Source organism: Podarcis melisellensis (genome assembly GCF_964234715.1).
Source record: "Podarcis melisellensis genome assembly, chromosome: 16".
Classification (NCBI taxonomy): Eukaryota; Metazoa; Chordata; class Lepidosauria; order Squamata; family Lacertidae; genus Podarcis; species Podarcis melisellensis.
The window spans coordinates 4,882,676-4,907,836 of NC_138533.1; the positions used below are offsets into that span (position 1 = coordinate 4,882,676).

Genomic DNA, 25,161 nt, shown 5'->3' on the forward strand with positions numbered 1-25,161 from the left:
GGTGGGGATAAGAAATCTGCACTGGTTGCAGATCTGCTACGGAGCCAAGTTCAAATTGTTGTTTTTTCCTTTTATTCCAAGTTCAACTTGTTGTTGTTTTTCTTTTATTCTAAGGAAATCCAGTTGCTCTGAACACTCAGGAAAAGCAACCCAAGCATGGTTTTTTTTAATAAGTAGGTTCGCGGGTGATGCACAAACAGCAGAGAAAGTAACAAACATAACAAAATCTCATTTGGCAACCATTTAAGGTGCATTTTATTGAAACCAAACATGTGCCGCTCCTGTCCTGGCGAACGGGAACCAGGCTATGGCGTTGCCCCTCCGACACACATGAAATGCTTTTAAGTTAAAAAAGAAAAGGCAGAACATTTGTAAAAAGGGAAGGGGAGAACAGGATGGAGAAATAAAATAAAATTCACACATTTCGGGAGATGCCTGCCAGGCGGGCATCAGGAATCGCAGTGGTAGGCGGGTCTTCCGTCGCTGGTTGCCATGTGGCCCTCGCCTGATGTAGGCAAGTGGGGCAGAGACTGAGAGAAGCCGCTATGGGGCCCTTGCCCAAGGCAGCTGCCCGCCGCCATTGCGCCTGGAAGGCTCTGACACCGAGGGGGCTCCCTTGGGCCGGGGTTCAGCCTGTCGGTGTGGCGGCAGCTCATGGAGAGATGGGCGGGCGTTGAAGAGGTGGGGCGGCCATAGGGGTTGTTCTGGAGGAAGACGACGAGCCCGTAGGCAGTGCAGTTCGGCGCCAGCAGGGTCTGCCCGAAGACGGAACTGGCTCGGCCCACGTCCGTGTTCCCCAAGGGGGGCGTCGAAATGGGCGAGGTGTGAATCCACGTCAAGTTCATGGTGGGCCAGTCGCCGCCCAGGAAGCGAGGAGACTCCCCCAGTGGAGCGGTGGTTTTGTCGCCGGAGGAAACCAGGTCCCCGAGGTGCGTCTGGTGGAGTTCCTCCGTGGGGGGGCTTTGCGTGGGGCCCTGGCCGGACGGCAGCCGGGTTTCGGGGAGGTTCTCCTCCATGGATGACTGCTATGCAAAAGGAAAAACAACATGGCGTCAGAGGTTGAAAGGCGCAAGACTGAGAACCTAAGTAGAGCTTGTTGGATCAGGCCAAGATCAAGCCTTTTTATGTAAATACCTGCCATTTTTTATCAATTTTACAGTACTAAAATCCAATATAAACCACATTTAATAATAATAATAATAATAATAATAATAATAATAATAATAATAAGGTATTTCTACCCCACCCATCTGGCTGTGTTTCCCCAGCCATTACTAAAATCCAATATAAACCACATTTTATAATTAATAATAATAATAATAATTTATTATTTATACCCCAGCCATCTGGCCGTGTTTCCCCGCCACTCTGGGCGGCTTCCAACAAAATATTAAAAATACAACAAAACATCACATATCAAAAACTTCCAGAAACAGGGCTGCCTTCAGTCTTTATCAATCTCAGGTTACAATTCAAATATGTATCAATCATAAAGCCAATTGTACATTTTGTGTGGCCTCCCGCGTGCTAGATTTCAAAGTGAGATGATGTTATTTCACTCTGCTTCCAAAATTTTAATTAATCCAATTACACTCAGTCTTGATCTTAATCCCTTATCAACAGCTACAGTGTTTTTGACTTCCATTCATATTAACACGTTTTATTTCAGCAAGAGGAGTTCTGTATCCCATATATTCATGTGTATGACGTCAAGATCAAGCCTTTCAACCTTGACCTTCTAGTTTTTTACATGCTGGGAGAATTTCCATGGGGTGGGTGGGTGGGTGGGGAGAAGTATTTAGGAAGGCCAGGCCTGGAAGTAGACACAGCAGGGCGACTGAGATGATCAAGGGCCTGGAAACCAAGCCTGATGAGGATTGGTTGAGGGAGTTGGGTATGTTTAGTCTGGAGAAGGCAGAAAAGCGACCTTCAAACACGTGAAAGGTTGTTCCAGGGAAGATGGAGCAAGCCTGTTTCTGCTGCTCCACAGCCTAAGACCTCAACCAACGGATTCAAGATAGCAAAGCGTTAAAAATCGAGATGTGGAAAGTATGGAAATAACGAAGAGAGGCTGGACCGAGATTTGGAGATATGCTTCAAGGTCCAGACTATGGGAAGTCCCAAAAAATTAATAAGTATAATTTGGATGATAATTTGGTCTTTCTAAATTTTAATTGGATTATGATCTGATATGTTGATTGGATGCTTTTTTTATTGGAAAATTAATAAAAAAGATTTAACAAATAAACAAAAACAAGATAGTGGCTGGTTATTTTTTCCTCAACCCAGCTCAAAAGAAATACAGGAATGAGGAGAGTCTGTGGTATCTCACCTCGGCTGTATCGCACGAATCCTGCGTTGCGGCCACACCGCAGTCAGCGCACTCATTCTTCACGGCGATGTGAGGGAACCAGAGTTTCAGCATCCTCTCCACCTGCAGCAAAGTGCCCAGGTAACGCTCCCTGGAAAGGAAAAAAAGGAGAACAAGCTCGTAAACACCTGGGGGCCAGGTAGCCACAAGCCCCGAAGAGCCGCTGTCGTGTCACACAGTTGGCAACAATGGGCTAGATCAGGATTTCCCAAACTTGGGCCTCCATCTGTTTCCGGACTACAATTCCCATCATCCTTGACCTGCTAGCTAGGGATGATGGGAGCTGTAGTCCCAAAACAGCTGGAGACCCCAGTTTGAGAAACTCTTGAGAAAGATGGATCAAGAGCCTGACTTAGCATCAGGCAAATTCCTCATTGAATCGGTCCATTCTGTCATACCATGAGGACTAGAATCTTGCTATTATTTTTAGGGGAATTGCACAGCACGGAGGAAGTGGACAGAGGAGTGTTTTCCTCCTTTTCTGGTAAGACTAGAACTCTTGGCGATTCAACGAATTCAATGATTGGAAAAAGAAAAGCACTTCTCCACAAAGAACGTAAACTACAGAACTCCCTCCCTTTTAAAGGTTAAATCGGTCTTTAAATGCCGAACCGGAGGGGATTCCTTCCTCTCCCTTTGCTGCCAGGTTCTTACCCCATTTCTGGTTTCTGGAGAACGCCAATGATGCGCTGGATGCGGTCCATGGCTACGCTCTGCTGGAAACTGCTTAGCCCTGGAAAAATCAAAGAGAGAGAGAAAGAGAGATTAGTCCACCTTTCCTGGGCATTCAAAGTCATCTCCTGATCAATAAAGGTTCACAGAGGCAGAGACAGGAAGCATCATGTTAAAGCAAGCAGGCGGGGGACTCACCCACTGCGCCCCCCATCAAAAAGTGTCCCCTTACAGACCCCGAAATTTACCATCTGGGGAATGGGAGCAGACAGTGTGTGGGTTGGAAGATATCCCAGCCCCTGCCATGCAGGAATTCTTATTATTACTATTACTGTTTATTAATTTAGCACATTATTAATTTTGCATATTGCGGCCCACAGCAGAAATGAGAAGACAAAATATGCAACGGAAGAAGAACAAACCAATACTGCCCCCCTCCCACAAATTCATTTAAAAGGCCGGAGAATATTGTTCAGCCCGAAGTCTGGTTATAAAAAGGTAAAGGGACCCCTGACCATTAGGTCCAGTCATGGACGACTCTGGGGTTGCAGCGCTCATCTCGCTTTCCTGGCCAAAGGAGCCGGCGTACAGCTTCGGGTCATGTGGCCAGCATGACTAAGCCACTTCTGGCGAACCAGAGCAGCGCACGGAAACGCCGTTTACCTTCCCGCTGGAGTGGTACCTATTTATCTACTTGCACTTTGACGTGCTTTCGAACTGCTAGGTTGGCAGGAGCAGGGACCGAGCAACGGGAGCTCACCGTATCACGGGGATTCGAACAGCCGACCTTCTGATCGGCAAGTCCTAGGCTCTGTGGTTTAACCCACAGCGCCAGAGGAATGTTTTTTGCCAGGCACCTAAAGATACGCAATGAAGGCCCCTGCCATATGGAAAGGGTGTATCTGCTCAGCTGGGAACACCTGCTGAGAGGCCGCTGGGACCTAGCTGCCTTAAGACAGAGTCAGATCCTCGGGCCTACCTAGCTGACTGTTGTTGGCACTGACCAGAAGCAACTCCCCAGGGTCTATCCGCAGCCCCACCTGGAAATGCTAAGGTTTGAACCTGGCGCTTTGCGCGCGCAAAGTAGGGTCTCTCCTGCTGCTCTCGCCACAAAATAAAAGCATGGTTCTAGTCCTCATGAAGGCAGGGCTGGTTGAACTGGGAACAGAGGACGCTGCCTCCTGCCGAGTCGGACTCTAGGTGTGATGCTCTCCCACTGACCTACAGCTCTTTCCTTAAACGTAAAGCAAGTTTCTAGTCCTCATGGTTCAGATTTAAGATAGGAAGCTGTATTGTACAGAAGCTTTGTTCAACTACCTTAATACTGCCTGCACGGACTGGCAGCAGCTCTCCCAAGGCTGCAGACTGGGGACATTCCCAGCAAATTTAGACTAGCTAGTACAGACACTTCCATCAGGCAGCTGTAGCTGCATCCTCAGAGCTCAAGGGTGGATTTCCAAGCCAGGTAAAAATGCTACAGGACAGGGGAGAAAGCCCAGGGCTGGGAGAGGGCCATGGCCTCGGGGAGCGTCCCGAGGGCCAGAAACAGAAGCTCTGAGGGCCATAGACCTGCATTTGCCTGAGCAATGAAAACCGGGTTGCATAACTTTTCGGCGTAACTCCCCTCAGGGGAATGACAATGGCTAAATCCTCACTTTTTTTCTTTGAACCCCACCCCTCAAAAAAAGACCTTTCCTCTTATCCTCCTCTGCCACTCTATACTTCTCCTATTCTTCCCTTGCAGAGAAACAGGGAAAGCATTCACAAACCCTGCTCACCTCTCTTGCAATAGCACTGGCAAAACTGTGACGCCCCCAAAAGCCCTGGAGGGCTGCTGCCAGTCAGTGTAGACAGCACTAGCTAGATGGTGCGGTGGCCTGACTCTTGGTGAGACAGCTCCCTGTGCCCTTTGGAGCTTTTAAGGCAGCAAATTTAAGAACAGAACTGAGAATCTTCCAGGACGGCCTTGTAAAAAGGATTCCCTTTCATTCCCCAAACGGGATCGTAGAACTCTACATGTTTTCTGTGGCTCCAAGTCCAGCCCACAGGAAGGAAGAGCTTACAGCACATACATGACAGCCACAAAACTGATGCTGCCTTTTTATTTTATAGGATTTACAGAACCAACACACTGTAGGGGTTGGACTACAGGACCTTCAGGGGTCCCAACTCTAGAATTCTATGACTGTAGGGGGGGAACCCCTCAAAGTGGTTTACAATTTTTTAAAAAGGTTAACAACAATCTAAGGCAGCTGTTCTCAACCCGTGGGTGCCCAGATGTTGTTGGACTACAACTCCCATCATCCCTGAGCTCTGGCCTTTCTAGCTAGGGGTGATGGGAGTTGTAGTTCAACAACATCTGGGGACCCACAGGTTGAGAAAGGCTGGATTCTAAGGCTTTCAAAAAGTTTAAAAACGACATTAGATTAAAAACGGATTAAAAGGAGTCTCAACGTTTTGCATGTCAGCATCTAGGCTTGTCTAAGCAAAAATGTTTCCAGCAGGCACTGAAAAGAGTGCAGTGAAAGCGCCGGCCTGATATTCAAGTGGCAGGGAGTTCCAAAGTGGAGATGCTTCATTGTACATCTCCAATTCAAGCCTTGCCCCACACCTGGCTGGCGACCACACAAACACAAACAGATGCTCAAATCCGAATTAAGAGAAGAGGGGCGGGGAAGGGGAAGCTGAATTTCCTCAACAACTCAAAACATCCAGCTGCCAGACTTTCTTACCTCGGTCGAAGCGGCCCATCTTCAGCCGGTTGAGAAGCTCCATCAACGGATGAATGAAGCCCTGGAGTTCCAAGCACTGTGGAAAACGGGGATAAAAGGAGAGAAGCGTCAGCAGACTGAAACAGGCAGGAACCTGTAATTGCATTGCAGGGGTTGGAATAGATGACCACTGGGTGTCCCTTCACCCTCTGCAAATCCACAATTCTAAGAAATGCAGACTAATGGGTCCTTTATAACGTGCACAAATTGAGGAAAATGAGAATGGTTTCGCCTTTTTTTACATAACATATACGGCACTAACTAATTTTTAAAGTTGATTTTTAAATTGATTTTACCACCAAGCACGTTCATTCTCATTTATTTTTTATAACTAAGCACCTCCTCTTAAGTTAAGGAGATAGGAAAATTGCACATACAATTACAACCCCGTAAGGACGACAAATCCTGCTCACAATGCCCTCTCTCGCTGTTACAATATTGCTCGGCATTGCCAATGGCTGGGCAATACAGCTGTACCTTGGAAGTTGAGCAGAATCAGTTCTGGAACTCCATCCGACTTCCAAAATGTTCGGAAACCGAAGCGCGGCTTCTGATCAGCTGCAGGAAGCTCCTGCAGCCAATCGGAAGCCGCGTTGGACGTTTGGCTCCCAAAAGAACGTTCAAAAACCAGAACATTCACTTCCGGGTTTTGATCGTTCGGAAGCCAAGGCGTTTGAGATCCAAGAAACGAATTTATTTGTCTTCCAACATTGTGATATACAGTGGTACCTCGGGTTAAGTACTTAATTCGTTCTGGAGGTCGGTACTTAACCTGAAACTGTTCTTAACCTGAAGCACCACTTTAGCTAATGGGGCCTCCTGCTGCTGCCACTCCGCCGGAGCCCGATTTCTGTTCTCATCCTGAAGCAAAGTTCTTAACCTGAAGCACTATTTCTGGGTTAGCGGAGTCTGTAACCTGAAGCGTATGTAACCTGAGGTACCACTGTATCACCTAGCATCACCTATCACTGTATCACCTAGCATCACCTATGCGCTCCCCACCCATCCTGGGGACTAGAAGCTTGCATTTTGATTTTGTCAATCGACTGACTCCACCATCTTTGGCCACTGACCTTCTGTGCAAAGATATGGTCCCTCTCGGTCCAGCAAGGAGAGCGTACGTCCTCGCGGTCCGCCACATGGTTCCTCTGCCTCTTTACTCCACGGAGAGGCGGCTGCGCTGCGTATGGGTGGGGTTGGACGCCCCCATTCTGGCATCTGCCGCTCTCTGCCCGTCTCCGGCCAGCGGGATTCCTTCGCAGGCTGCCGTCCGTATCCGCCAAGCGGCTATAGTACGCCTCGTCGAGGGCCGCCGGGTGATGGCAGCAAGGTCCTGTAGGCCGCAGCCTGGCCGCAGCCAGCAACCCGAGCGGCTTCCTTGTCCGGCGATTGCGCTCCTGGCAAGGCAGGCTTGAACTAGTCCGCCCCAGCGGTTCCGGGGAGAAGAGGAAAGGCTGCCGGCCTGGGTAGGCACCCCTACGGTGCTTCAGGGCCCCCGACTCCTTCTCCGCATCGCTCCCGCCGTCCGAGAAGACGTCAAAGTCGGTGCTGCGGTCGTCGTCGTCCTCGCTGGTGGCGCTTTCGACGGAGTACAGAGATTCTCCGGAAGAGACGCTCTTTGAGGAAGAATCCATGGCTGCCATTGAGATATATCTGCGGCAAAGAAAAGACACAGGAAAAGTTAACCGACGCAGCTTGCGGACAGGCAGTTAAGAAAACATTTAGCATTGTTACTAACAACAATAACCAATTTTTTACATGGCACTTTTGGAACTTGCTACCGGTTGACATCAGGCAAATGCTCTTTTCGGAGCCTGCTAAAAACCATTTTTCTGTTTAAATAAGCCTCTGTACAGGCATGTGGAATGCTAAGGCATGTTCCAGTCTGTTTTTTAGTTTATTTATTCCCAGTTTTATTTATTTTGCCCATTTATTGAATGTGTAAACCGCCCTTCCTCTGAAGAGCTCAAGGTGGCTCACAGCACAAAAACACAAAATAAAAACAAAATATGTATCACAAGAACAGAACAAACCCATTATCCCTACTCCCACAAACACCATTTAAAAGGATGTCGAATATTAATCAGCAAAGAGTTGCTTTACTGACAAGTTTTCTTCCCTTGGTGAACCACTCTGAGGTTTTTTGGATGATCAAACAGAGTAAATCTCGTGAAACAAATAAAATAAGTGTTTGTTTATATCCCGCCTTTCCCCCCAGAATGGGACTCAAGAGGGCTTGCACAAATTAAAAGAACACAGGTAAAATATTAAAAAAGCTAAAAACGTAGAAAAGACAGCTGTTAAAAAGTAACTACACTCTAGTAGAATTAGAACAATATAAAAAAATTAAAATACACTTGGATTCTGCGCCCAAGTTTTAAGTAATTCCTCAAAAGACAGCCCCTCCAACCTAAATTAGTAATTACTAATTACATTAGTAATTTAGTCAGCGCAGGCCAGCTGACTTTATAAAATGTAAATAACCACATTAAAAAGATGGGGAGGCCCTTTTCTGTAGTGACTAAGCAGCCATTTTGCATCCTGGATCAGGCCAACAGCCCAACCAGGCCAGCATCCTGGTCTCACAGTGGCCAAACACTCCCCAAAAGCTGGGAAACGAGATAGGCTGCCCCTGGACCTGGAGGTTCCATAAGAACACCGGAAGAGCTGAATCAGTCCAGTGACTCAACTAGTCCAGCTTCCTGTTCTCACAGTGGCCAACCAATTGCCCCAAGGGGAAACCTCAAACAGGACCCAAACACAGGAGCAACGCAGCGTCTATCAACCGGCATTGAAAAGCACCACCACTGTGTTGACAGAGCACGGCCACCCTGGCTGGCAGCTATCGGTAGCCTTCTCTTCCTGCATTTAATTTGTCCAATCTTCTCTTAAAACCATCCGAGCTGGTGCGCATCGCTGCATCCAGTAGCAGTGAGTTCCGCAGTTTAACTGCGCGAAGAAGTCCTTTCTCCTATCCTCTCCGACTCTCCCAACGTTCTGGCGTTGGGAGAGAAACTCGACCCACTGTAGCCCTACCTCAACAGGGTGTCGCTGCACCCTCACTTGTGGGAAGATCTCCTGCACAGCCACCCGGGCAGAGCCCAGAGTATGGGGGGGGGAGAGAGAGAGGGTGCCACGCACCTCTCCGTCCACAACCCGGTGACGCCACGACTTCTGCACACAGGATGCCCTGCTAATTGCCCACTGTGTTCTCCCCAGGACTGAACGTAACCACCAGTTTGAAAAGCGGAGGAAGAGATTTGCACCCGCGCCCTGTCCTCCGGAGGTTTGGATCCACGGAGCGCTTCCTGAACAACAGCCAGCCTCGTGGCAGGCCACGCATCCCGTCAAAGTAGGTCAAGGATCGGTGCCAAGGCGGCCCCGCCAAGGATTCCAAGAACAGAGGGCAGCCTCCCGCAGCTGCTCCTCCTGCTCAGAGTAGACCCACTGTGGTTAACCAATGTGGGTAGCTCAGCTGCCACTAGATTCCAAGGGGGGGGGGGAAGGATGCAACTCAGGAGCTTAGGCTCCAAATAAGCCCTACTCGAGAGTAGACCCACCGAAATGGACAAATTAAAGTTAGGGGTATTTGATTTCACTGGAAGGATATGCACCTGTGAAAATGCCTTCCACCCTTGTTGCACTGAGCGGACAGAGAGATAAAGTTTATAGGCTTGCGTGGGTAAGGTTAAAGCCATTGATATAAACTAAGTTTCTAGTCCTCAGGATCCTGAGCAAAGAGCTAACTTTAAATAGGAGCAAAGGAAGCTCACTGGGTCCACTCAGCTCAGCAGACACTGACTGGCAGCAGCGCTCCAGGGTTCTAGGGAGGAAGTCTCCCAGCCAGCTCTTCCGGGAGACGCCTCCAGGACTCGAACCCAGAACCGATGATGCACGGTGTAGAGAAAGTGGGCAGGGAAACGGGTTTCTCCCTTCTCTCTCGGAACACCAGAACTCAAAGATAGAAAGCCCTTCTTCACTCAGTTAAACTATGGAACTCCCTCCCACAAGGGCCAGCAATTTAGGAGGAGGGGAGAGCTTCCGATGGCTCCTAGTCACAACACAGGTGGATGCTTCTAAAAGCAGTTTATGGAAATCGCAGGAGGGGAGAGAGCTGCTCTTGGGTTCAAATTCTGCTTGCGAGTTTCCCACGGGGGCGTGAGATAAGCCACTGCTATTGATTTCTCCGCCACGGGAAATGCTGTGACGGAAATAAAGCCATTGGTCCGAGGGAACTCTGCGCACTTAATGCAGGCATACGGGATGGGCTAGTGACTCTGATCACATCAGCCGGGCGCCTAGGCTTCTCTCTACGCAAGCAGACCATGTGCCCCCACCTCCTGCCTCCGATGATGCGCAGCCAAAAGATACATGCAGCCTGACTATCAAAGGGGCAGAGATTCCCCCCCCCCCAAATAATTACATCAGCGAGAAAGCCTTTGTTTTGTTTCTGAAAAGATCATCCTTTTGCCTTGCTTTTCCCTGGCTACCAAAGCTGCAAATCCCATTGGCCATTTGCTTCCAGTTCCCCATTCATGCATACAGCCCTCCCAGTAAACCAGATCCATTCATCAGCAAATCAGAAGGTGGCTTAACCCTCTGTTGCCCAAGAAGATCAGAGAAGCTCTTCTTTGTGCAGAGCATAAACGGTGGAACTCGCTGCCACATGAAGCAGCGATTGCCACTAACCCAGACGGCTTTAGAAGAAGATTGGGCAAATTCATGGAGGAGGACAAGGCTAGGGGCCACAAAATTGATTTTACACCAAAAGAGAAAGAGAACAGTGTGCCCTAACTCCTGCTCTCTGGAAATCTGTCTGGCTACCCTACAATATCTGGGAATATGAGGCAAGACAGGCTCCGGAACTCTGTCAGGGATGCTAGAAGTTGCAAGATTCAATTTCTTACCTATTTCTGGTGGTTGGCATGCTCATGATAAATAAGGATAAAAATCAGGTATCGCTCAAATTCCAGAAAACGAGCACAGAATATGGAGTAAATCCTATAGGTGAGATTCACTTATCAGTATATAAATAAGCGCACACCATTTTTTTTGCTGCTGCAAAGCTGCACACTTACTTCAGAGAAAGCCCCACTGAAGCCAGTGAGGTTTACTCCTGGGTAAAAGCATGCTTGAAGTCTGCGCTGCAGGGCAGGCAGGCAAGTTTTGAGTGTTGCTGGTAGAAGCGCAAAAAGTTTCCAAAGAAGGCAACGGGGGCCTACTCCCGAGTAAGCATGCACAGGATCGGGTGCACGAGAAGGAGCCCTTTCTGCCGCTGCTACTACAACAACGGCTTGCGACTGTTAGCATCCCGTTTTCCCATAGTGGCCACCAACCCAAATTGTTTCCAGAAAGCCCACAAGCGGGTCATGGAAAAGCAATAGCTGGACTTCAATGCTAAACTGCTCCTGAACAGAGAGGCTCTACTTAGCTGTTCTGGTTAATAACCGCTCATCAAATTATTAGACGCTAACTTGTCTAACCTCTCACTGCTGTTGCCACATCTTGTGGCAGTGAAGGTTAATATTATTACTTAATAATAGTAAATCAGCAACACGACACCAACTGTAGAATTCGTCGAGCGCAAGATGCCATCCTTGTGAATGTATCTAACAACTTCCTTGAGCTCTCTCTATTCCTGGAAATGCCCGGTTAATGCCAGGAAAGTGAGATTGTGTGTGAGAAACACACAGAACCCAAACTTTCTCCCAGTTTGCAAACATGTTATCTGTCTGCTCGCCTGGTCCTAAGAGCCACAGGCAAGCAGCTATTGATGAACTTGCAGGCTGCTATAGCTATAAAGCCAATATTTAATATATATATATATATATACCCACAAAGAAATCTGAAAAAGTGTTTTCACAAAGCCAAATAAAAGCAAGAGGCTGTAACCATTCACAGGGATCAGGACCCATTTGGACTTATTTTTGAGCCGGCAAGCAGAGAATTTCAGCAAACAGGTCAGGATCCACCTATACTTTTAGCATCAGTGAAAGTTATCTATGCGTTTGCTGACAAAACCGGCGACACTAAAGCATTAAATGACTGGCAAATTTTTAAGGTATACCAGAACATGCTCATATTATTATTATTTTTTAAATAAGTCTGCAGACATCAACCCAACAGAGCCTGCAAATCCTTTTCCAGGCAGGACTTAAGATTTTATGACTAGTGTTCGCAAGTTTATAGCATACAATAAAACGTTTTATTTGCACAAGGCGTAGTAAAAAGAACAGACGCTAGTCTATCTGCACATTTATAGGGAGGGCGCCCCAAAGCTCTGCAAACGAAGTCAAATCGCATTCCTTTCTTTGAGCACAACTGCAATTATTTCAAAAAAAATTACGTATCTACGTTGCAAAAATTAAACAAGTCACAAATAAGTGAGTAGCTGCATAGGATCCAAGCTGGCTAGCCGTCCATTTCGACTTTACTCCCGGGTAGGTATGCAACCCTAGACCCCCGGGCCAACCTGGGACTCAAAGCCCGACAGAACTCAAACCGACTTTCTTCTGACATAAATGATTGTGACGTCAGTTCAGATGTCAATTCCAATCCTAAAGACCTAAAAGGGGGCGCTTTGGGTGGGACGACTGTACATGAATTTCTCCCAATCCTCCCCAACCCCGCTAATCCGATCCCTTTCGCTTCCATCTCCGGCCCCGATTCATCCGCCGACCCCGATCTCCCCAATGCAGAGGTCGGAAACATCATCAGACTACGGGCGAGTTTCCGAAAATAAAAGGAACCGAGAGATAATCCGGATTCCTCCTCCTCCTACGCTACGACTTCCCATATTCTCCCATTGCTGCACCGAAAGCTCTGAAATCAGAAAGTGCACTCTGCACGCGCCCAGAGGCAGCTCGCCTTCGCCGCGAATGATGTTCCGCAGATGGAGAAAACCTGCTTCAATTCTAAAAGCATCATCTATAATATACACATACGTATTCACCCTCGTATACAAAAAACAAGTAGTATATACATTAGTATATACAGTATATATCAAATCAGGATTCCGGCTCTGAGCCCCTCAGCCTTCCCGTATCCCCCCACTGCTGCACCGAAAGCTCTGAAATCAGAAAGTGCACTCTGCGTACGCCCAGAGGCAGCTCGCCTTTGTCGCGATGTTCCCTAGATGCAGAAAACCTGCTTCAATTCTAAAAGCATCTATAATATATACATAGGCATTTACACTCGTATTACAGAATACTATATAATAAATATATAGTAGATATAGTACATATATCAGTATATACAGTATATATAAAAGCAGGATTGGGGCTCTGAGCCCCTCAGCCGGCAGGATCCGGACCGGGGCTCCGAAGCGGAGGCTCCCTCCGCAGCGATCTACTCACCAGCTCCTCTCGGCGGCTCTGAGCTCCTGGCTTCCCGGCTCAGCCTCTCCACCAAGGCGGGCGCAGGAGCCCAGGCGCGCCGGGCTCAGGGCAGGCGCCACGCGGCCACGTGCGGCGCCGCACGTGCTGCCCGGGCCCCGCCCCGCCCGCCTTTCATCCGCCCCCCGTGGAACGCCCAGCCGCTACATTGTAGCGCGGCCCTCCCCCGCCTCCGCGTTCCGAGCGCGCCCATTGGCCCTCCGCGCTCCGGCCCCGCCCAATCCCCCGCCGCCCCGCGCTCCCATTGGCCAGGCCGGGAGGAGCGAGGGCGCAGGCTGCTACATGTGGCCTGCACGGGAGAGAGAGAGAGAGAGAGCGGAGGGCTGGCGGTGGGGTGGCCCGCCCCGTGTCTGGGGCCGGCGGCTTCCGCACGTGGCAGCGGCGTGCCAGCCGGAGTCAGGGAGGCGAGGCTAAAGCAGGCAGGGCGGGGAGGAGCCAGGGAAGATCTCTGGGGTGGAGACCCTGACGTGAGAAGAAACGTGGGAACGGGTGGGGGGCGTGGGTAGATGGATGGTCAGTGGGGCAAGGACCCAAATGTCAAAAGGATGGGGGGGGGTCGAGTGAGGAGGAGCCGGGGTCGCTGAAGAGCCGTTGCCACTCGCTGGACTTACGTATATAAACTAATCAAGCTATAGCTTAGGGCCCCTCTGTTTTGGGCCCCCCCCAAAAAATAAAGGGAAAAAAACCCCTGGATGTACATTTCTAAAATATAAGATAAAAAAGAAAATAAAACCTACATACAGTTTGAGCTTAATAATTATTTCACTGTTAATATACTTACTTGTATTTCACTATTAATATACTTAAAGGACGAGGGTGGTGCTGTGGGTTAAACCACAGAGCCTAGGACTTGCCAATCAGAAGGTCAGTGGTTCGAATCCCCACGACGGGGTGAGCTCCCGTTGCTCAGTCTCTGCTCCTGCCAACCTAGCAGTTTGGAAGCACGTCAAAGTGCAAGTAGATAAATAGGTACCGCTCCAGCGGGAAGGTAAATGGCGTTTCCGTGCGCTGCTCTGGTTTGCCAGAAGCGGCTTAGTCATGCTGGCCACATGACCTGGAAGCTGTACGCCGGCTCCCTCGGCCAATAAAGCGAGATGAGCGCCGCAACCCCAGAGTCGGCCACGACTGGACCTAATGGTCAGGGGTCCCTTTACATTTACCTTTTATTAATATACTTCTTAATTGTATTTCAGTTCAACCATTACTTGGATAAAATACATATTTTGTTATGTGCAAATGACTTTAGATACCTATTAGGTCCATAAATTACCATATAGCATAAATTCAACACAAAAGACAGTGACAATTTGTTGTTGACAAAGGGCAGCTGGACATATAAAGGGCCCCATTACCTTCAGGAGCTTAGGGTCTCATCAAACCTAAATCTGGCCCTGGGTGCGAGTGCAGGGATGATCAGTGGGGCAGAGACCCAAACACCGTAAGGACTGGTCAGTAGGGAGAGCCGGTGGGTGCGGTAAGAATCCATGGGGCAGCCATGCCTGGCTAGCTCAGTTGGTTGGACTATGAGTAGGCCAAGAGAGAACAGGTTTCTCATTAGGGAAGGGCGGAAATGGAGCAGGAATGATAACATAAGAACCCCACTAGGTCAGATTGTGGGGCCCAGCATTCTGCAATGGTGAGCTGGATGTTCCCAGGAAGTCTGCAGTGCAAATGGGTCAGGAAGCAGAGGCAGCCCCCTCTCTTGTTCACCCCCCCCCCAGCAGTTAATATTCAAGGGTAGACTGGCCCTGTATATGGAGGTTCCACCCCTCACCATCAGGTGGAGAGATTTCCCCTGTGTGAATTTGCCTAATCCCCTTTCATCTAAAAGAGGGACAGGGAGGCAGCGCTACATCATGTGGCCAGGGCCGGATTTAGGTTGGATGAGGGCCTAAGCTACTGAACGGGACGCGGGTGGCGCTGTGGGTTAAACCACAGAACCTAGGGCTTGCTGATCAGAAGGTCGGCGGTTCAAATCCCCTCATCAGGGTGAGCTCCCGTTGCTCGGTCCCTGCTCCTGCCAACCTAGCAGTTCGAAAGCACGTCAAAGTGCAAGTAGATAAATAGGTACCACTCCAGCGGGAAGGTAAACGGCATTTCCGTGCGCTGCTCTGGTTCGCCAGAAGCGGCTTAGTCATGCTGGCCACATGACCCGGAAGCTGTCTGTGGACAAACACTGACTCCCTCGGCTTACAGAGTGAGATGAGTGCCAGAACCCCAGAGTCGTCGCGACTGGACCTAATGGTCAGGCGTCCCTTTACCTTTACCTTTAAGCTACTGAAGGTAATGGGGCTCTTTATATGTCCAGCTGTCCTTTGCCAACAACAATTTGTCACTGTTTTTGTGTCTTGAATATAGGCTATATGGTCATTTATAAACCCATTATTTACATCACAGGAGTCTACACAACACAAAACACTGTCGCTGTATGTAGGTTTTATTTTATTTGTTTTTTTATCTTATAATTTGGAAATGTACATCCAGGTTTTTTTCCTTTAATTTTTTTCGGGGCCCCCAAGGGAGTGGGGCCCTAAGCTATAGCTTGTTTAGCTTATACATAAATCTGGCATTGCTTGTAGCAACGAAACTCCCTGAAGAAAATAATAATCATTCAATTGGTGAAGAAAAAACAAACACACTCCTTGTCTTTTGTCGGCCCTGAACGTAAGGACCACCCCGCTTCCGGAACCTTTAATTATCACTGTCCTTGTTTTGAAAAGTCCCTTCGTCAGAAATGAAATTGCCGGCTGCGTCAGGAAAGGTATGCACCGGAATTATTCCTAGTCTGCTTATTAAAATGTTCTTGCATCGCCAAGCAAAGAACACAGCTCTGAATAAATAAGAAAAATGGGTGGCAGTTTTAAGCAAGAGGCGGTGGTGTTGCTTTATGAGACAGGCTAGGACTGGATCGCTTCTGCAAAACAGGAACTTTTCGAAAACTACTTCCCTGCTTTGAATGGCTGCAGAAGGGAATTACCATATTTTTTGTTCTATAAAACGCACCAGACCATAAAACGCACCTAGTTTTTGGAGGAGGAAAATAAGAAAAAAAATATTCTGAATCCCAGAAGCCAGAACAGCAAGAGGGATCCCTGCGCAACGAAAGCAGCAATCCCTCTTGCTGTTCCTGGCTTCTGGGATAGCTGCGCAGCCTGCATTCGCTCCATAAGATGCACACACATTTCCACTTACTTTTTAGGAGGGGAAAAGTGAGTCTTATAGAGCAAAAAATACGGTAGCTAAATTGGGAGCTCCCAGACCATTGCGGTCCATCTAGCTCAGGCATAGGCAAACTCCCGCCCTCCAGATGTTCGGGACCACAATTCCCATAATCCCTGACCACTGGTCCTGTTAGCGAGGGGTGATGGGAATTGTAGTCCCAACATCTGGAGGGCCGAAGTTTGCCTATGCCTGATCTAGCTCATTACTGTGACTGACAAGGGCTCTCCAGGGTTTCAGAAATGGGGGGCATTCCCAACCCTTAAAATGCTACCGGAAAATGAACTTGAGACCTACGTGCATCTTCACCAGTGATTTATTTGTGGTGCCAGCAATAAATAAAAATAAAAATTAAAAAAATGGAACCCCCATGAGCAGGGGCAGTTTATCTCCATTTTTTGCTCATCATTTTTTTAATCATTGCTGATGTGGCCTTCGATGAAGCTCCTCCAGATTTCCCTAAGGACCTTTGGAAGCCATTGCCACATCCTGTGGGAGTTCCACAGGTGAACCTCGTATTGCGTAGAAAACCAGATCTTGCGTAAAGAACTTCAAGGGCGGCTCTGTGGCCTCATGACCCATTTCTTGCGCTTCCTGGAAACATTGCCGGCTGCTGTGGGGTGCTGCCCCAGATGGCCCAGATGACTTTGATGCAGGAGAGCTCCCACTCTGTTGTTCCTGCAATTCCTGCTCCCCCCCCCCACACTTTCCACAGAGCCAAACCTGTTGCTCCTCTTCCTCGCTGCCCCATAGCCAAGCTCTGATTCCACCTCTCGGCTCCTCCCCACTGATCCAAGCAGGTCAGGATGTTCCAACAGTCTTGACATAGTAAGGCTCTTCCAGCAAAAGCGAGTCACTTTGGTGTTACGCCTAAGTATGGAACAAAAGGAGCTGAGTCAGACCTCCGGGTCCATTTAGTTCAGCATTGCCAACACTGACTGGCAGCAACTCTCCAGGGTTCCCGGAAAAGGCTTGAACCCCGGGACCTTTTCTGCAGGAAAAGCAGGCTCTCTGAGCTTTCCCTGTGAAATGAAGTAAGGTTCTAGTCCTCTAGTTGCACCTAAGTATGGAGCAAAAGGAGCTGAGTCAGACCTCCGGGTCCATTTAGTTCAGCATTGCCAACACGGACTGGCAGCAACTCTCCCGGGTTCCTGGAAAAGGCTTGAACCCCGGGACCTTCTGCAGGAAAAGCAGGTTCTCTTAGCCTTCCCTGTGAAATGAAGTATGATTCTAGTCCTCATGAATAAAGTCAGAGCAATTGGCCCATCAAGCTCAGTATTGTCTACACTGGCTGGCAGCAGCTCTCTGGGGTTTCAGGCAGGGTAGAACAGACCGAGTTCAGAGATGTCGGCTGCTGTAACCACTCTGCTACACTCCTGTTTCCAAAAAACTATTGCAGACTTCCTCAACCTTGGCCCTCCAGATGTTTTGAGACTACAGTTCCCATCATCTCAGGCCGCTGGTCCTGCTCGCTAGGGATCATGGGAGTTGTAGGCCAAAAACAGCTGGAGGGCCCAGTTTGAGGAGCCTGACGTATTGTGTGCTGGAAGGGAGACTGTCCTTAGCAGGCCAGTGGAGATTCTGCATGGGTCTATTTGAGCTTCAGGTATTTCACAGTAGCTCAGGTGTTATCTCTTAGTACTGTATTTTTTGCTCCGCAAGACTCACTTTTTCCTTCCTAAAAAGTAAGGGGAAATGTGTGTGCCTCTTATGGAGCGAATGCAGGCTGCGCAGCTATCCCAGAAGCCAGAACAGTGAGAGGGATTGCTGCTTTCACTGCGTAGCGATCCCTCTTGCTGTTCCGGCTTCTGAGATTCAGAATATTTTTTTTCTCTTTCTTCCTCCTCCAAAAACTAGGTGCGTCTTGTGGTCTGGTACGTCTTATAGAGCGAAAAATACGGTACTTCCTCTCCAGAGCCCTGTAAGGTAGGACAGAATGATGCCCCTGCAGGAGAGAGAGGACCGGAGAGGCTTGTTTAATATCTTGTGACTCAATAGCCCCTCTGCATGCCGCACTGCAAGCTCCGCAAATATTTATTACCATTATTAAAGCTGCAACATTTTTATTTTCAAAAAATAAAAACTTCCACTGTGCCCATTCAGAAGGAAGCCTCGCTGAAGTCACTGGGACTTAACTCCCAGCTAAGTTTGTTTGCCAGGATGGTGAATTAATTGGGTGTGCCCAATTAATCAGGCAGCTCTGTGTGTAGATGTCTGTAAATACTAATAGATAATATATCAATTTTTCCTTCTCTGACACACAGGGGGGAGTTCAGAGACGATGTCTGCTGCACCGCATCTCAAAATGAATTATGCTTCCTCCTTTGGAAATATATAGATTACTCATATTCAAACGTGCCCAAAAAGGTTAATTAACTGAAATTCCATTAACCACTTGGCAGTTCTCATTTTGGTGCATCTGTTTTATGTGCAGAGGGAGGAATTGGAGCGGGGGGTGGAGAACCTTATTGGTGTTCCACTTCTGTTTTTTTGAAAGCAATCTTCTAGTCCTCATTGTGGATAAAAACAGAGAGAAGTGTGGGCAGCTTCCGGTGAGGGCTCCTGCTAGCACGGTCGTCCAGCTAATAATTGCAACTGAAGCTGGTGTGCAGGAGACTTTCCCAGTGGATTGTACCCCATTAGGCTTGTACCCCAAAGCGAACCCTCTTGCCCTCTAGATCAGGGGTCAGCAAACTTTTCCAGCAGGGGGCCGGTCCACTGTCCCTCAGACCTTGTGGGGGGCTGGACTATATTTTGGGGAAAAAATAATGAACGAATTCCTATACCCCACAAATAACCCAGAGATGCATTTTAAATAAAAAGACACATTCTACTCTTGTAAAAACACCAGGCAGGCCCCACAAATAACCCAGAGATGCATTTTAAATAAAAGCACATATTCTACTCATGTAAAAACACGCTGGTTCCCTGACCGTCCGTGGGCCGAATTTAGAAGGTGATTGGGCTGGATCCGGCCCCCAGGCCTTAGGTTGCCTACCCCTGCTCTAGACCATCATTCCTCCTAACAGTGAACTCAAATGGTGAGTGCCGATTCAGAAAGGGGTACTAAGCAGGGGCCTTGGAGAAACATGGGGGTGATACTTGTGGGTAGTGGTACGAAATATATGCAGCAACATTTTGCTGCAGTGCTGCCAATATTTATTGATTCAGCGCACTTGCAAACCCACCACGGGAGTTTCGCCGTGATAGAAGAATCAGCTTTTTTGGAGTGCCGGCATCTTGTGTGTGTGTGTGTGTGTGTTTTGCAGGCATCTCGTTCTCTTTCCGGTTGCCGCCCTTTGCGCATGAGCGCATGCTCCGTCACCGCAGCCCGAATGAAAGCGACAGGGAGACCCCTCCCCTGCGCAGCAGGCCCATTCTCAAAAGGAGAGAGCGTAATTGTGAATGACTCTCCACCAGTCGCAGCGGCAGCTTCGTGATTCATTAAGTTCCTCCCGCTGGCTCGTCTGAGAAAGTCGTAAGGGCAAGCGGCGCATCGCTGAGCATGGCGTAGCGTGACTCTGCCAGCAGAAACCGGCCATTGGTTTAAAAAATGTCTGACTTGCCTTTGCTGCCGTACGTTGTCATCGCCATCAGGGTAGCTGAAGCAGATCTGAAGAAGTTGTCCCTCTCCATTTCATCCTACGAACTACTCCCTCCCTCATCACTCCAAGGCCTATGTTTATTTATTCTATTGCGTTAGAATCCAATCTTTTTCTCCAAAGAACTCAACCTGGTGTATCCCCTTCTCATTTAATGAGATGTCTTTTTTGGCCACAGGGACACACACGCCTTAGTTACTTCCATTTGGGTGACTGACGCGGGTGGCGCTGTGGGTTAAACCACAGAGCCTAGGACTTGCTGATCAGAAGGTCGGCAGTTCGAATTCCCGTGACGGAGTGAGCTCCCGTTGCTCGGTCCCCGCTCCTGCCAACCCAGCAGTTCAAAAGCACGCCAAAGTGCAAGTAGATAAATAGGTACCACTCTGGCGGGAAGGTAAACGGCGTTTCCTTACGCTGCTCTGGTTCGCCAGAAGCGGCTTAGTCCTGCTGGCCACATGACCCGGAAGCTGTACGCCGGCTCCCTCGGCCAATAAAGCGAAATGAGTGCCGCAACCCCAGAGTCGGTCACAACCATTAGGTCAATGGTCAGGGATCCCTTTACCAATGTTCTCTACGTGGGGCTGCCTCTGAAAAGGGCTCCAAAATTTCAGCTGGCTCAAAGATTGCTGCAGGCAGGTTGCTGACTGGGGCTGGTTATAGGGAACAGATGAGACTTGCACGCTAGAACAGCTCCACGGGCAATCAAGTCTGTTTCCGGGTACCGTTCTGGTTATACCCTACAAAGTCCTACAAAGCTCAGGTCCAAGCTCTCTGAATGACTGGACCCTCCATACTGCCTGGGTTTTGAGATCTTCCGGAGAGGCCCTTATCTACTTGACCCACTTGGTGGGGACACAAGAGAGGGCCTTCTCGGTGGTGGCTCCTCTCAGAAAACTTTGGATCTCCTTTCCTGGAGAAGCCAGACCGGTTCCCTCCTTGCTGTCCTCCACTGGCAGGTGAAACTCTTCTTGTTCCCATAGGCTTTGGGGAACTGACATTTTTTAATAAAAGGGCTATTGCTGTGGTGTTTTTATTGCAATTATCTGTATGTTTTAAATACAGTGGTACCTCTGGATGCGAACGGGATCCGTTCCAGAGCCCCATTCGCATCCTGAAGTGAACGCAACCCACGTCTGTGCATGCGCGGGTCACGATTCACCACTTCCGCGCATATGCCTGACGTCATTTTGAACATCTGCGCATGCACGACTGGCGAAACCCGGAAGCAATGCGTTCCGTTACTTTCAGGTCGCCGCGGAGTGCAACCCGAAAACGCTCTACCTGAAGCAACTTTAACCCGAGATATGACTGTATCTATCAATCTCTGTTTATTTTTATTTTTTAAAAAAACCACTGTTCCCATCCCCCCAATGTCTCCACCCCCGTCATTCTGCCCGGACACTGAGGTCCAGCTCCGAGGGCCTTCTGCCGGTTCCCTCACTGCAAGAAGTGAGTTTACAGGGAACCAGGCAGAGGGCCTTCTCGGTGGTGGCACCTGCCCTGTGGAATGCCCTCCCATCAGATGTCAAGGCAATAAACAACTATTTTACTTTTAAAAGACACATGAAGGCGGCCCTGTTTAGGGAAGTTTTTAATGTCTGACGCTGTATTGTTTTTAATATTCGGTTGGAAGGCTCCCCGAGTGGCTAGGGAAACCCAGCCAGATGGGTGGGGTATAAATTATTATTATTATTATTATTATTAATAATAATAATAATATTTCAGCTAAAGGGACACGGGTGGCACTGTGGGTTAAACCACAGAGCCTAGGACTTCCCAATCAGAAGGTCGGCGGTTCGAATCCCCGTGACGAGGTGAGCTTCCGTTGCTCGGTCCCTGCTCCTGCCAACTTAGCATTTTGAAAGCACATCAAAGTGCAAGTAGATAAATAGGTACCGCTCCAGCGGGAAAGTAAACAGTGTTTCCGTGCGCTGCTCTGGTTCGCCAGTAGCGGCTTAGTCATGCTGGCCACATGACCCGGAAGCTGGACCAATAAAGGGAGATGAGTGCCGCAACCCCAGAGTCGGCCACTACTGGACCTAATGGTCAGGGGTCCCTTTACCTTTATTCTTCATTTATTTGAAAGCTGCCTTGAGTTCCTGTCGGGGGGAAAGGTGGCATGAATAAGCCAACAACTTTCTGTTGCAGCAACTCTCGCTGAGTCCAAGGGGGCAGGGGAGAGCTTTGATTCCCCCCCCCCTTGCAAGGTCGCACACCGAGATGTGGCTTTGCCGAGCCCTCAAGAGTCTCGCATTGCGCCACACCGCAAATTCCGCCGATTAGCCGTTGCAATAACACTTCTCCATCCAAACTCCAGAATTTGTTACATAACAGGCAGGTTGTAAAGTTTAATGGCTTTTTCTGTTTTAAGAGAGCGGGGGGAGATATTCCCGCCCTGAGCGCAGGGAACACTGCGTTCCTGTTCGACATCAGCCTCTCCCAAGCCAGCTGCCTGGAACAGAGCGGTGAGTCAGCAGCAGCATCGCACCATCGAGGGAGATAATTTTTTTCCCCCTCCCAAAAACAAAAAACTGCTGCTAAGTTTGGCAGCTGCGTTGACAGGCTCTGGCTGTTGGCCACCAGAGCAACAGCAACAAACCCGGACAGTTTGCTGACCCCTTCCTTGGAGACTGGTGACTGGAGCAATGTGAGATGAGTCAGGCAGGATCCGGCTCGCCTAGTGCAGTATCCTGTTCTCAAAGTGGCTCATCGGATGCTTCAGTGAGGAGCCCAAACAGGGCAGGAGTGCAACAACACACCCAACCAATTGCAAGTGTTATTGTCTGGCGAGCGAGGAAGGACATGGCCATAGCCTGATTACTACTACAGTGGTACCTCTGCTAACCCAGAAATAGTACCTCGGGTTAAGAACTTTGCTTCAGGATGAGAACAGAAATAGTGCTCTGGCGGCGCGGCGGCAGCGGGAGGCCCCATTAGCTAAAGTGGTGCTTCAGGTTAAGAACAGTTTCAGGTTAAGAACGGACCTCCGGAACGAATTAAGTACTTAACCCGAGGTACCACTGTATAAGAGAACAAGTTCCATAGCACAATGGTCACTGTTTTTCCAGGTTGATACGGTACTTATTTAGCCAATGATGCAGCTGTTTCTGGGGCAGCACAGTAGTTTATAGCAGCCCTTGCACCTGATGCTCACTGAATGATAGGGTGGCCACCTATGCATCGCGAAAAACAAGGACCAGAGAGCCAGTGTGGTGTAGTGGTTAAGAGCGGTAGTCTCGTAATCTGGGGAACCGTGTTCGAGTCTCCGCTCCTCCACATGCAGCTGCTGGGTGACCTTGGGCCAGTCACACTTCTTTGAAGTCTCTCAGCCGCACTTACCTCACAGGGTTTTTGTTGTGGGGGAGGAAGGGAAAGGAGAATGTTAGCTGCTTTGAGACTCCTGAAGGGGAGGGATATCAAAGGAGAGGGATATCAAAAAGCCAATGCAATTCTGGGCTGCATCAATAGGAGTATAGCATCTAGATCAAGGGAAGTAATAGTTCCACTGTATTCTGCTCTGGTCAGACCTCACCTGGAGTACTGTGTCCAGTTCTGGGCACCACAGTTCAAGAAGGACACTGACAACCTGGAACGTGTCCAGAGGAGGGCAACCAAAATGGTCAAAGGCCTGGAAACGATGCCTTATGAGGAACGGCTAAGGGAGCTGGCCATGTTTAGCCTGGAGAAGAGGAGGTTAAGGGGCGATATGATAGCCATGTTCAAATATATAAAAGGATGTCACATAGAGGAGGGAGAAAGCTTGTTTTCTGCTGCTCCAGAGAAGCGGACATGGAGCAATGGATCCAAACTACAAGAAAGAAGATTCCACCTAAACATTAGGAAGAACTTCCTGACAGTAAGAGCTGTTCGACAGTGGAATTTGCTGCCCAGGAGTGTGGTGGAGTCTCCTTCTTTGGAGGTCTTTAAGCAGAGGCTTGACAACCATATGTCAGGAGTGCTCTGATGGTGTTTCCTGCTTGGCAGGGGGGTTGGACTCAATGGCCCTTGTGGTCTCTTCCAACTCTATGATTCTATGAAACTCTTCTTCTTCTTATGTCCTTAGTGAGGTTTCCACAGGAGAACTTCCCAGTAGATATGTTCCCTATGGGAATCACCACTGCATCTTCCCCTGTCTTGTCTTTAATGGTGGTACCCCAAACCCACAGCCTCGCCGTGACTTGTGGTGGGGCCTCGTCTGTCCCGATGCCTGGGTTTCCCCGCCTTGCTACAGATTGAAGACCCCCAGGCAGGTTGGATGGATTCCGGAGGGAGGCAAGGAGTGATTTTCTCGCTCGGGTGGCTGTGCCAAGCACAGGGTGTGTGTGTGTGTGTGTGATTGGAGACAGGGCAGGGAAGGAATCACAGCGTGAAGGAAGGGCACGGCGGCAGCAAATACCCCTGGAACGAATTAAGTACGTAACCAGAGGTACCACTGTACAGTCATACCTCGGGTTGAAGTAGCTTCAAGTTAAGTATTTTCGGGTTGCGCTCCGCTGCGACCTGGAAGTAACAGAGCGCGTTACTTCTGGGTTTCGCCACTCACGCATGCGCAGATGCTCAAAATGATGTCACGCGCATGCATGGAAGTGGCGAGACACGACCCGCAGATGTGCAGTCGCGTCTTACGTTTACTTCAGGATGCAAACAGGGCTCCGGAACGGATCCTGTTCGTATCCAGAGGTACCACTGGTTGTTAGTTGCTCATAACTTGCTTCCGTAAAGCAGTGTGCTCCACGCACAAGTCTGGTAGACCTTCATCTACAGCAGGCAGAAAAATCATTTAAATGGACCTCCAGGGCCTTCAGCAATTTTAAGATGGTTGGGGTAAGTTTGGGGACCAGGGATCTGGGCTGCACCCTTTACCTAGGAGTAAGCTCCATTAGAACAAAAGAAAGTTTACTGATGAGCAGGCATACATAGGATGACATTGTCAAGTCCTGCCCAGAGAACTCTAATAGGGGAGGAAATTACCAAGATTTAGAATTGCTATTTTCCCCCAAGGGAGAGATAGAGATATTTTGGTGACTGAATTAGCCGGCATTCCAAGCAGGTTCTTTTAATTTTTATATTTATATTTTTTTATTTATACTTTTCAAGTTTATACATTTCACTAATGTTACAATCATTTTGAC

At 48.9% G+C, this 25,161-nt stretch overlaps 1 protein-coding gene across 2 annotated transcripts; it reads right to left on the minus strand.

The window, feature by feature from the left end:
- Positions 1-228: 228 nt before the first annotated feature.
- Positions 229-13,259, minus strand: CIART (circadian associated repressor of transcription). 2 transcript variants are annotated; one of them, XM_081891671.1, is made up of 6 exons: positions 13,170-13,259; positions 6,888-7,467; positions 5,776-5,851; positions 3,026-3,104; positions 2,333-2,462; positions 229-1,025 (listed from the first exon to the last, which is right to left on the minus strand). In XM_081891671.1, exons 2-6 carry the CDS (start codon positions 7,455-7,457, stop codon positions 450-452), a joined length of 1,431 nt encoding a protein of 476 aa, XP_081747797.1. In that variant the 5' UTR covers positions 7,458-7,467; positions 13,170-13,259; the 3' UTR covers positions 229-449. The 2 variants fall into 2 exon arrangements, with proteins under 2 accessions (XP_081747797.1, XP_081747796.1); XM_081891670.1 differs by lacking the exon at positions 13,170-13,259 and adding an exon at positions 10,722-10,742.
- Positions 13,260-25,161: the final 11,902 nt, after the last annotated feature.

Excerpts from the sequence above, each read along its gene's own strand:
- CIART (XM_081891670.1), bottom strand. The coding sequence starts at position 10,741 with ATGCCAACCACCAGAAATAG. Across the intron at positions 3,105-5,775 it reads GATGGGCCGCTTCGACCGAG|GGCTAAGCAGTTTCCAGCAG; the intron begins GTAAGAAAGTCT and ends TGATTTTTCCAG. Across the intron at positions 1,026-2,332 it reads ATTCGTGCGATACAGCCGAG|CAGTCATCCATGGAGGAGAA; the intron begins GTGAGATACCAC and ends CCTTTTGCATAG.